The 13,141-nt window shown below is 36.2% G+C and overlaps 1 protein-coding gene across 1 annotated transcript; it reads left to right on the top strand.

The window, feature by feature from the left end:
* Positions 1–277: 277 nt before the first annotated feature.
* Positions 278–2,240, top strand: LOC145086749 (purin-rich alpha 1). Its single transcript, XM_079024590.1, has 6 exons — positions 278–394; positions 506–803; positions 971–1,018; positions 1,307–1,447; positions 1,542–1,796; positions 1,929–2,240. Coding segments are annotated over exons 1-6 (903 nt in total). The 5' UTR covers positions 278–392; the 3' UTR covers positions 2,088–2,240.
* Positions 2,241–13,141: the final 10,901 nt, after the last annotated feature.

Genomic DNA, 13,141 nt, shown 5'->3' with positions numbered 1-13,141 from the left:
AATAGACTATAAACCCTTTGATATTGACATTGTATAACGTTCTCAGACAAATATGAAGAGTCCATTGACATGAGTCATGCTTCTATACTTTTATGAAAGAAAGGGGTATAAATATTTGTATCCGATGCTTAATAAAATGCCACTTAAAGAAGGGGTGAACATAGAACATTAGGACAATATTGGGTACATAACGACATATGATAAAAGTTTAGGTAGGTAAAGTGTAAAATAGACGAAGTTCTTTTCGCGACGAACATATAATAAAACCGGTTGTTTTGTTTATGTGACGAAGGAAGACGAGACTGGGTCAAGTCTGAAACCCTAATATCCATTTTCAGTTGGAATTCTCACTCGAATAATTCCAGATCTGCTCTTTCACGCTGCAATTCATTATGTGAGTATCAATTATTCACTCTGCTTGATTTGATTGATTGGATTTCATTGAGCAAAGCTAAGAGTTCAAGTATAACATCTTGGCATTTGTGAGTTCTGTTTGAATCTAAAGGCGGCGTGGGAAGGAGGAGATGGAGTTTAACTCGGGCGGCGGAGGAGGTGCAGGAAGCGGTGGGAATGACGTGGAGCTGTTGTCTAAGACGTTACAGGTGGAGCATAAGCTGTTTTACTTTGATCTCAAGGAGAATCCGCGCGGTCGTTACCTGAAGATATCGGAGAAGACGTCGGCGACAAGGTCCACCATAATCGTACCTTTCAATGGAATCTCTTGGTTCTTTGATATCTTCAACTACTACGTCACTTCTGATGACCAAGATATTTCTAGCAAGGAACTCCAGCTTGATAGCAAGGCAATTTATTATATTACACATTACACATACTATACATATTTTCATATATATTACTCTGCAAAATGTGGGATTGATTTTCCTAGTTTCTCAACAATTATCATAGATTTTTCTTTCAAATAACCTTCATATATGTCCAATTACCTTTCTGATTAGGGTTCTTTCCTCAGGTGTTTTACTTTGACATTGGGGAAAACAGGAGAGGTCGGTTTCTCAAGGTACGCAGTTGTGTAATTATGGTTTCAGTATGCTTAAAAACATGGAAGCTTGTATGGTTTTCTGTTTGTGCCTGTATAATCATGTAGGAATCACTTGTGTATACTTGTATTGCAATATGAATATACCAAAAGAGAATGCAATAATGTTTGTTCAGATTGCTAATCTTCAAAGCTTTAGTTAAAGAAGAGGTTCTAAAATCTAGATGCAACCTGTTATTGTACACAAACAGAATCTTCAGAAACATGAAACATGAAAGCATATCCTGTGTTAATGGAGTGTGTCTACAGGTATCCGAAGCTTCAGTTAGTAGAAACAGGAGTACTATCATTGTCCCAGCAGGAAGCACTAGAGATGAAGGGTGGAGTGCATTCAGGAACATCTTGGAAGAAATAAACGAAGCATCTAAGCTTTTTGTTCTTCCCAATCAGGTTCCATTTTCAACCTTTCTCCTTCTTTCTTTTCAAGCAACCAATCCATCTTCCCTTCTTCATGATTCAATTTCTTCCATTTCTTAATAAGCAGCAAAATACCGATGCCATCACTCCAGAGAGACTTGTAGGTCTATCTGATGATGTTGGAGCTGGATTTATAGCTGGGAATAGTTCCCAAACTACCCCTCCAGCATCATCTGAGTTGACATCTACATTTGAGTTGCCTCCTCCATCTTCAGATGAAAGTGGTGGCTTTGGTGTCTCCAAAGTGATCAGAGCTGATCAGAAGCGGTTTTTCTTTGACCTTGGAAGCAACAACCGTGGCCATTACTTGAGAATATCTGAGGTAATTTTTTTTCTTTAAAATACAATTTATCAGGATAAAAGTTGAAAAGTTCAATGCTATAATTGGTAGAGCTTTCAAACCATATCTCACCTTAATAAGAGAACAAAATTTTCGTGATGATGATGTGGACAGGTGGCAGGATCTGATAGGTCATCAATCATTCTACCGTTATCGGGGCTGAAACAATTTCATGAAATGGTTGGACACTTTGTGGAAATAACAAAAGATGCAATCGAAGGGATGACTGGGGCAAATGTGCGAAATGTGGACCCCCCTCAAAGTCAAAGATAGTCTTGGGTTTTTAAACTGTCGTGACATGATATGATATGACATGACATGACATGACATGAAGTATCTGGTGTTATGTCATGACATGATATGATATGACAGGATATGACATGAAGTATCTAGTAAAAGAAAAAGAATGTTATTTGAATTTGTGAACCTGTGTATACACCTACCCCACCCGCGTGCTTCTTCAATTGAAATTTGAATAATAATCCAACATGGAAATAATTAAGAACAGAATAAGCAAGAAAAGCAAAGCTAGCTTTTTTTTTTTTTTTTTTTTTTGTTATATTGTGAACAGTTTGATTTCTAGTGGTTTGTTGGCTTGATTGGGGATTTGGATAAGGTTGTGTTTTGGCCATTTATTTGACTTGACATTATTAATTGTAATTGTTGTTTACTTGATATGAAGTCATTTTATATGGGTTTGGGATTGTATTTGCAACAAAATGGAAATTTAAGGTTAATATTTTAGACAATTTGAAAATCTTGACTGAATTTGTGATCTTGGGGTGATCATATGGATGAAATTTGTAACTTTGTTTTAAGTTTATTAAATTACAAATCTTTATTTTATATGGGTTAGGGTTTAGACTGAAGTTCTAATTTTGGTTTAATTTCATGTACCGAATTTGTAATTGTGTCTTAAATTTATTATTTTGAAATTGTTGTTGCTTTATCAAGATTATTTATTGATTCGTGAACGTTATGATTTATAATAAAATTACAAACAAATACAGCATTATTTTATTAAAATAAGTTTACAAAAAAAAAAAAATTAAATAATTATGAAAAAACAAATGAAAGAAAAAGATTATAAGGATTATTAAACATACATCTTATATACCAAGTTACCAACTATGGAAAAGTTAAAAAAGAATCCATGTATTTTTATCAGTTTAACCCACTCAAAACAGACTGTCCAAGCCGGTTCTACTTGACGCAGTTATTGCTAACATTGCCCAGTTCAAAGAACACGGTCCATTTTATTTTGCACATCTATCCATTATTTCATTAGTTTGAATTTTTATTAATTGGATATTTCGATTTTATGCAAGCGATTTTCTAATATGTGCCTTAAGGCTTAAAGCATATAAGAAGCATTTATTAAAGTGTTAATACGAGGGATATTACTATAATCAAATATGCTAAATATTAATTATAAATAATATTATTTATAATTAATGTATTTTACATAATTTAATTATGGTAATAATACACATAATTAATGTTTATCACATTTAATTATGATAACATTTTTTATAATTAATACTTGAATTAATGTTTCTTATATGTGCCCTTAGGGCACATATTAGAAAAATCCTCTAACGGTTTCAGAAATCTTCTAGTTAAAAAAAATACATATATTTTTATTTATAATTTATATTTATTCCAACTTTATTAATGATAAACAATTTGAAAAAAGTTACAATACTTTAAAAAAAAAAATTTGACGACACAAATATGATATTTTGACAAATTTATAAATAAAAATTTATTACAATAATGGTCGTTGAAATTGTTTATATAAATATGGAAAAAAATCATAATATATTCTTATATTTTTTGTGCCAAATTTTATAAAACATTATTTAATACAGTATCGTTAATTTCTAAAAAAAATATTTATGGTATGATTTTAGTTGATTTAATTAGAAAAATCAAAGTTTATTTTCATTCATTTATGTATCAAATTCTTTGATTCATAATTACAATGTTTAAGTATAACTTTGCGACCAAAATTGTTGGTTTTTATTCAATATATACGTTAATTCGTAAAATTTTATTTTCAATACATAAAAGTTGATCTAGATTTGTAAATTATTTATAACAAAGTCATAAAAATATTAAAAAAACACATTGAAGTTTAAAAAAATCAGTTTATTTAGATTTTAGTTTATTTTAGTAGCTTGCAGATGTTAAAAAAACAAACAATTTTCTTTTTTCAAACTGCAGACATTTGATCCACCCCTTCTACTGCAGATATCTACAAATATGGTCCGCAGATTGCAGATATTTTACCAAAAAAAACAACACCTAAGTTAAGAGATTGTTTCGGTAGAAGACTTCTGACAGAAAAAGAAAATAAAAATAAAAATACAAAGGACTTAATAATCAAAGGGTCTTTGTTTGTCACACCCCAAAATCGGAACGACGGAAACGTTCGGGAGTGGATGACGTCATGTTTAGTATCACAAGACATGCATCATAGTAATCAAAGTAATAAACAACCATTTCATTAGAAAGAAATTGTTTACAAAGTATGTGTTCACAAAACATAGAGTACATACACAATTAACAAAACAAGACTTGAAGCTATTATGCTCCATCTTTTGAATTCCCAATGCGAGTACCTATCTACTAGTTTCCTGAGAATACAAACTATTTTGAAAGAGTTGATCAGCAATTAAGCTGGTGAGTTCATAAGATTTTAGTGATGTAAGCAAGTTGTAAGAAAGTTTAGTAAATTGTAAGTTCTGTTTAGAAAAGTTCGTCTGTTCCTTCAGAAAATCCTATATTTCCTGCTTTGGTGAAAGATAAGTAAAAATGACTCTACAATCCTTTCTATGAGTACTGAATGGATAAAAGTTATATAAAACTCGGAGTAAACAAACAATTGATTGTGTGTCTCTGCCCTAAGCCCACAACCAAACAAGGAACAGGAAGTGAGGCGGATGACACACATCCCGTTGGTTGTTAGATCCTTGTTATATATAACTCTGGTGTATTCCCTTGGTACTCACGGAGTTAACTGTACTAGTTCCTTTATATTTGATGAAAAGATTCTTTAAGAAAACCATTATGTCTTATAATAAAAATAGTAACCACATTGGTTCCTTCTATAATCACTTAGTTTATACTAGCTATATATATAATCTAATATCGAACAGATAGTTAATTGTGTGGATCTGCCTAAAGCCCACAACCAAACCAGGAACAGGGAATGAGGCGAAAGACACACACACAACCACCTATCGGGTATTATTTATATATAACCCTGATGTATAAAATAAGGTACTATAGCGTTAACCACCTAAGGTCCTTTAAGTTATGCTGGTTTAATAAAATGGATTAAACCCTTTACTGATAAGTTTCTAGTTTTGTATATTAAAAGTTCTATTTGAAAAATATGTTTTGTACTAGAAAACTGTGCATTGAATTAGTGTTTTATGACCTGACCCATACCTGGTACCCCTTATGATGACTTAATGTATACAGAACATATATAATACTAAGATCGAATGGATAATAGGCTGGGTGAATCCGCTCTAAGCCCACAACCAAACAAGGAACAGGAAATGAAGCAAAAAGCACACATCCTATTACCTGTCGGATCCTAATAACATATATCCCTTGTTGTATACATTGAGGAATCATAAGGTTAGCATTATAGGTCCCTTTCCCACTTAATGTTCATGTTACGAATAAGTTACGTATCTTATTTATTATCATCAGGTACTTTACAGATGTACCTTTTTTTTATAAATAACTTAGGTTAGATATAACTATCACCTCGTGCCTGCTAACCCTGGTACGTGAAATCGTACCGACGTCAACGCAAACCTGGAAAGATATATTATTAAGTTTTATCACCTCGTGTCTGCTAACCCTGGTACGTGAAATCGTACTAGTGTCAACGCAAACCCGGAAAGATATATTATTAAGTTTTATCACCTCGTGTCTGCTAACCCTGGTACGTGAAATCGTATCGGTGTCAACGCAAACCCGGAAAGATATATTAAAGTGTTTTTCCCAGTACTTGTTATAGTATGTTCCTCTTTGTACTCGTTATCGCATGTTTATCTCTATACTTGTTATAGCATGAACTAAACCCCTAAACTATACCTATTATAGTTTACTAGTATGTTTACTTGAACCGATACTGATTTGAAGAAAAGACTCATTTTATCTACTAAGTTATGATTGTACTTTAAAATGGAGTCTTGTTAAACTATAAAGTAGCATAACTTTAAAAGAGTTTTTGAAACGTTTTGATCACTTATAAAAGACATAAGCAATCTTTTGAAAGATGTTTATAACAAACATTTACACAATTATCATTGTGTTCAACTTATATTTCCCCCCTAAAAGCATTTAAAACAGTTTAAAAGATTGATTACGGGATATGAACTCATCTTATGTGAGTGATTTAAACGAATGTGTGTGTAAGGATGAGAAGTTCCACGAATGAAGTCTCGAGAATTAACGAGTCCTAAATGACATATAATGGCATATATTGACATAAATAGGGTGTTTAGAAGCAATCAAATGCAAGGAAACACTTCACAAGACTAGGAAACACTTTGACCAAGTGTTGGAATCACATGTGATTCACTAAAAGGGATTTCACAGCCACTTTGAGGAGTGTGCGGCCAAGGAGTGTGTGGCCGCACACTCATGGTAATGAGTGCACAAAAGTGTTTTACAGAGGTAGGGAGGCTTGTGGGACGATTGCTCAACAAGTGGTGAAGCTGGAAATGCATTTTGAAGGCCCTTTAAGGGTGTTTTGAGGGGTGTACGGCCACACATGGGTGTGTGGCCGCACACACCATATGATCATGAGTTTTGGGCATTTTCAAGGACTTAAACTAGTGTTCTAAACAATATTCAAGCATTGGGAAAGAGTACTTACGATCCGGAGGCTCAAAAAAGTTCACAATCACCAGGAACAAGTGTGTGTTCTTGGTGAGATTTGAAGATCTAGTCAAAACATGATTTCCATGGATGAAATCAAAGAGTGTACCTAGGAGATGAAGTATAACGACAAATCAAGGGAAGAACACTTACAACTTTTGAAGATCAAGGATGAAAATCAGATGGTAGTTGAGAGAGAAATCAAGTGTTCTTGAGGTGAAAGTGCAAGAATGAAGAAAACTAAAAATGAAGGATAACACTCATATGGAGGGGGGGGGGGGTATACGGACCAACATGGGTGTACGGCCGTACACTCCCTCAAATGGAGTGTAGGGCTTGTTTGTTGGTTTAGAAGTGTACGCGACTCGATCCTATACTCAATGCTTGGATGTACCGAGCTTTGAATCTTTGAACGGACTCTAAACAAGGCTAAATGATAGCATAAACGAGTCTGACACTCAGTTGTGTTGACTGGTTGGGCTTTACAAGGCAGGAATTTTCGGGTTGTCACATCATCCCCCCGTTAGATGGAATTTCGTCCCAAAATTAGCTTTCTTAGAAGTACTACTGGGGTTGCGCTCCTCTGATTTGCAGAATACCCACCCGTAGACCTGGCAACTTTGCCCTAGTGTTCATTATAGGACTCATACTCGGTCCATCTATCATTACCTCATGTATACAAGTTGCATATAATTAGGATTAGTAAGACAGTCGAATGTGCGACTCTGCCCTAGGTCCACAACCAAACAAGGAACAGGAGATAGGGCGGAAACACACATACTAAATCAGCATAATCATAATCATATACCACCCTTGCGTACACACTGAATAGTGATAGGTGGGCTGTATTCGTCCTTAGCCTCTGTGCTTGAACTTGATCTGCTGGACGAGTGGTCTTTCGAGAAGGTTTGCGGAGTATAAGGTGACGAGGTTTCGGAAGGCAAGGTACTCTTCACACGAGTACTTCGGGGTTTAGAATACGAAAGACAAAACTGAGGTTAAGGTCGGACTGTCGATGCGATTGATGAAGGTTTCACGGACTGACGGTTAAGACGATAGAAGCATATGAACTTAGTATGGTGAGGACCACGCCAATTCATGAAGAATGGTAGAAATTGACTCTTTACTGAACAAAAGTTTAGCCGATTTGAAAGAAACGCTTGTTATACAATGATGTACTGCTAGTGTGTTCGACAATGTACTCCTAGTGTGTTCGACAATGTACTCTTTGTAACTGTTCTAGTGCTTTCTGTTTTCCCCTTGATGTTAACACTTCTACGTATCGCACCGCGATGAGCGAGTACATACAAATGAAAGTGTTTTGATAACTAGTGTCGATAGTTTATACCACGATCCTCCCTGGTACCACTATGATTGCCTGTCATATACAAGTTATGAATAATTAAGATGAATAAGACAATCGACTGAGTAACTCTGCCTCAAATCCACAACCAAAAAAGGAACAAGAATTAAGGTGGAATCACTCACTCTAAGTCTGCAACATCTTAGCTATGCACAACCCTGATGTATATGCTAAGCCATCATAGCTTCTCTGAACGGATCTTTTAGTTCTCTTGAATATTGTGATCTATTTCAATATGTGAGTTATTATAATCACTTTAAGTGTTTTCCCAAGTTTTAATCTTATATAAATATAAATTAATTTTTAAAGTAATTATTATTTCGAAAACGTACCGCTGCTCACTGGCGACTCCGGGGTTGATTCTCCTGCGATGATCATTAGAATTCGTCCATCCGCTCCTGAGTTCTTTGTTATCGGGCAGTTCCTCTAGTAGTGTCCAGTCTCACCACAACCATAGCAGGCTTGGTTTTCTTTAACTCCGGGGACTTGGGAGATTGGTTGAGCCGGTGCTCTGCAGAAACGGACTGTGTGTCCCTTTATGTGGCAGTTCAGACACTACATTTCCCGGCATACTAAGGTGTGGGGATAATTGCACTTTCCACACTTCGGGAGGGTTCCAGCATATCGACTAGCTGGTGCTGGAGTAGCAGGTGTTGTGGCGGCGTACATAGTACCCGTTTGTTGCTCTTGCGGAGGTTCCCGTGTTGTCCGCTTCTTCTTCCTCTTGTTCCCCGACTTCCGTTTATAGTCCTCTCCCTTTGATGGCTCGGGAACTGGGACTTCTACGCCATGGCGGACTCCATGGTCAATGAGTCGCTGAGCCAGACGTTTGGAACTATCGAATATGGTTGGGTTAGAAGACAGTACATGTCCTTGGATCAAAGCAGTTAGACCCCATATGTATCTTTCTATCTTCTTACTCTCTGGAGTAAACATCTCAGGGCATAGTGCTGCCAAGTCGCTAAACCTGTCAGTGTAGGTCACTATGTCTGAGCCAACCATGGTATGCTCCTATAAATCTTGCTCCAGTTTTTGAACTTCGCCCCTTGGGCAATACTCTCCCATCATCATTTCCTTCAAGTTTTTCCAGCCCATCGAGTTAGCCATTGTTAGAGTTAATGACTTAACATGTTCATTCCACCATGTTAGGGCTCTGCCAGAGAAGGTGCAAGCAGCAAACTTGACTTTGCTCCCTTCTGGGCATGAACAGATTTCGAAGACCGAATCTGTTTTCTCGAACCATCACATCAGAGCAATGACTCCTCCATCTCCATTGAAGGATTTGGGTTAGCAGTTCATGAAGTCCTTCTACGAACATTCCCGTGGGTATTTGTCACACCCCAAAACCGGAACGGCGGAAACGTTCTGGGGTGGATGACGTCATGTCAAGTATCACAACATATGTAGTATAGTAATCAAAGTACAACAATCATTGCATTAATAGTAATAGTTTTACATTGGTTTACATTGTAAAGAATCATCAAAGTAATACAAAACTAGTATAGATGCAGCTTGGCACAAACCGTCTTCAATAGAAGCTCCTGGAATGTACCTGTCTAATGCTGCCCTGAGAATACAAGTTATTTGAAAAGCGAGTATCAGCATTTTTACAAATGCTGGTGAGTTAATAAGTATTTAGTGTCATTTTATTCAAATAACTTAATTAAAAGTAGTAGTTTGGAATCAACAGTGTATTAGAGTCCTTTCCAGAAAATCCTATATTTTCTTAAATAAAAGTAGTCTTCTACCAAGACCCGACAGAGTTATGTTGTAAAAAGTAATTTTCCCTTAAACACTATCATTACCAAAATACGGTGTTTGATATTAAAGGAAGTAGGAGAATATTAGGGAAAATAACATATGCCTCAGCAGTGAAGACTGTGACTAAGGCAGAAAGAAATCATAGACTCGAGGAGAGTATCGAATGAACGGTACGCCTGGCTCAGTCTAACAAAAGGAGACACAGACCCCAGCCGGTATCAAATGAAAGATACGTCTAGTAAGGTCCAAAAACAGTAAACACAGACCCCAGACAGTATCAACTGAATGATACGTCTAGTAAGGTCCAAAAACAGTGAACACAGACCCCAAACAATATCAAATGAATGATACGTCTAGCAAGGTCTAAAAACAGTGAACACAGACCCCAGACAGTATCAACTGAATGATACGTCTAGCAAGGTCTAAAAACAGTGAATACAAACCCCATACAGTATCAAATGAATGATACGTCTAGCAAGGTCTAAAAACAATGAATACAGTGAACACAGGGAATATAGTGAATACAGTGTATACAGTGAATACAGTGTTAAAACCCGTTACCTTAAGGACATGAATTATAAGGTAACCCCGAGATACTCGTAACCATACTGATAGACACTAGAGAACTAGACGCCCTGCAAGCGTCTGTGTAAGTGTGACATTTGTCACCCCTTGGCTTGGTAGGTCGTAGACTGTAGCTAGCAGTCAGGGTGCGGGGGTGTCAATCCCGTATAGATCTATACACACAATGTCCGCTCTCCCTACAAGAGATTCTGGTTACCAACTTGACAACGGAGAAGTCCGTGTACTGAAGATGTATCTCGTATAGTGAGATCTGATGTAAAATACTGGACTAATGATAGAGACTCACAACTTAACTGACCAATGTAAACCTATATGTCTATGCTTGTATACATAATATCTAACTAATGATCAAACGACCTTCGGACGGACGTCCGATCCCACCAGACCACATCTCAACGAAGAAAAGGAAATAGGGCGAACAAGCCTTCCTAAGTCCTTTAAAAACTATTTATATATATATATATATATATATATATATATATATATATATATATATATATCTATTTAACGAAGTTTAAGTGTTTAACAAAGTAGAAGTGTTTCACAAAGTATAAGTGTTAACAAGTAGGAGCGTATCGTGAAGTAAAAACGTATCGTGAAGTATAAGCGTATCATGAAATAGAAGCGTATCGTGAAGTAGAAGCGTTTCTCGAAGTAAAAGTGTCAATAAAGTATAAGCGTTTACGAAGTAGTAGCATTAATCAAGTAGGAGCGGTTCGTGAAGTGGAAGCGGTAATAAAGTAGGAATGTTTATGAAGTAGTAGTATTTCTCGAAGTAGAAGCGTTTAACAAGTATAAGCGTATCACGAAGTAAAAGCATTAACAAAGTAGAAGCATTTAACTAAGTAGGAGTATTAACTATGTAGAAGTATAACGAAGCAGCAGTATCCAACAAGTAGGAGTATAAAAACATGGAAGAAAACCTTGATGAAAACTTTGGAAAACTTTTATACTTAAGAAAATCACAACTTGGTATTCTTTTGTAAAATAAGTTTGAAAACCTTTAGAAATCCTTTGGGAACCTTTCATAAACAAGTTTTAAATGAAACTTTGATAAACAGTATAAGTAAAGATTTGAACAAGTAAAGACATTTTAGAAAAACATTTACAGTATCAGATTTGGTAAACAGTTAACAGTGTAATAAATCCTTGTGCATGCGGGTTATCAATCACATATAATTGATATGATAACTTGCATGTTTAACTTGTATTCCCCCCCCCCCCCATAAAACATGTAAAAACATTTAAAAATGTTAATTCAGGGGTATGAACTCACATGATGTAAGTGGATCGAACGAAGGTGCCGGTTGGGTGCTCGGTGTCAAGTAAAGACTTGAACACACTTAGTGACCTATTAAAATATGATAACATATGTTTACATACAATTAGTACATATAATACTAATTAAACAATTATACGCATCCTAAAGTGTGGAAAACACTTTGGTTAAGTGCTAGGGGTGCCCCGGGTAACATTTAAGGGTGTGTATGGCTTGGATAAGGAGTTTACTCTCCTAAAACTCACTTTATGTGAGTTCACGGTTGGGAGGCCACATCCCCCATGAGTTTACGGCCGTAAAATCATGGGAGGAGTGTTTTCGGATGATTTCAAGTCCCATGTGGTTCTAGAAATAGTTTTAAGAAATTGTACAAGGCTATAGGGGTGTTTAAGGGTCCAAGAGTTTACTCCCTTGGAGTTTACGGCCCAAAGACCACTCCTTGGGAGTTTACGGCCGTAAGCCCCATGGCTTAGGCCGTGAACTCTTTTTCACCCTCCAATTTTTGATTTTAAGGTCCTTGTTTCAACCCCAACAATTTCTAGTGAAGGTATAGGGCCATTTAGGGGACTTAAACTCTCATTTGACATGGTTTGGGGGAGTTTACGGTCTAAGCATATGCTTGGGCCGTAAAATCTAGTTTGCCCCTCAAATGATGATGTTTAATTGTTCCAAACTCGAAATGGAAATTCCCTAAGTCATATCTCAAGCTTAAACATGATTTGGAAGTGTGTTTGGGCATTTTTGCATGGTTAGAGGGTGTTTACGGCCTAAGCATATGCTTGGGCCGTAAACCCTCTTTTATGCTCTAAAAATTGTTGTTTTGAGGTTCAAACACTTCTAGGCTTAATCCTAAATTAGTTTCCAACCTTAAGGAGGAGTTTTAGGGCAAGTTTGGCATCATTTTAGGGGTTTACAGACCTAGAGTGTTCTTGGGACGTAAACTCCTTACTCCTTGCCTTCTTGGACGATTTTTGAATTATAATGACATGCAATGGGTTGTAAAACAAGCTAGGGTGCAAGAACTTACGATTTGGAGGCGGAAACTCGCGGATTTGAGTCGAAAACGAGCTTGAGAGAGAGAGAGAGAGAGAGTAGAGGGAGGAAATGGTTTTAGGGTGGTAAAAGCTTCAAATGGAGTGCCCGACTCCCTATATATATACCTTGGGTGTTGCACCCGGTATACGACTACCCGATACTAAAGTTTACCGAGGTTTAAGCTTTTTACCCGGTTAAATGGTCATAATAAAAATTAACTTTTTCCAACTAAATGGAGATGTGATTTACATGTTTTTATTTATTTTATCATGACGATAACGACATAAAATCTATAAATAAATAAGACATTTATTTATTTGAAGACCTTAAATTAACGGAACTTTTATAAAATGGAATATTCCGTTAACGGAAACGGGGTAATATAACGGAATAAACTTT

This window comes from Lactuca serriola, chromosome 2, assembly GCF_051521515.1.
Source record: "Lactuca serriola cultivar US96UC23 chromosome 2, Lser_US96UC23_V15, whole genome shotgun sequence".
NCBI classification, from domain to species: Eukaryota; Viridiplantae; Streptophyta; class Magnoliopsida; order Asterales; family Asteraceae; genus Lactuca; species Lactuca serriola.
Note: the sequence above shows the minus strand (reverse complement) of the source record. Positions and strands in the feature narration are given on the sequence as shown.

Coding starts and splice junctions, on each gene's coding strand:
- LOC145086749 (XM_079024590.1), top strand. Junction 1,019..1,306: donor GGAGAGGTCGGTTTCTCAAG/GTACGCAGTTGT, acceptor GTGTGTCTACAG/GTATCCGAAGCTTCAGTTAG. Junction 1,448..1,541: donor TTTTTGTTCTTCCCAATCAG/GTTCCATTTTCA, acceptor CTTAATAAGCAG/CAAAATACCGATGCCATCAC.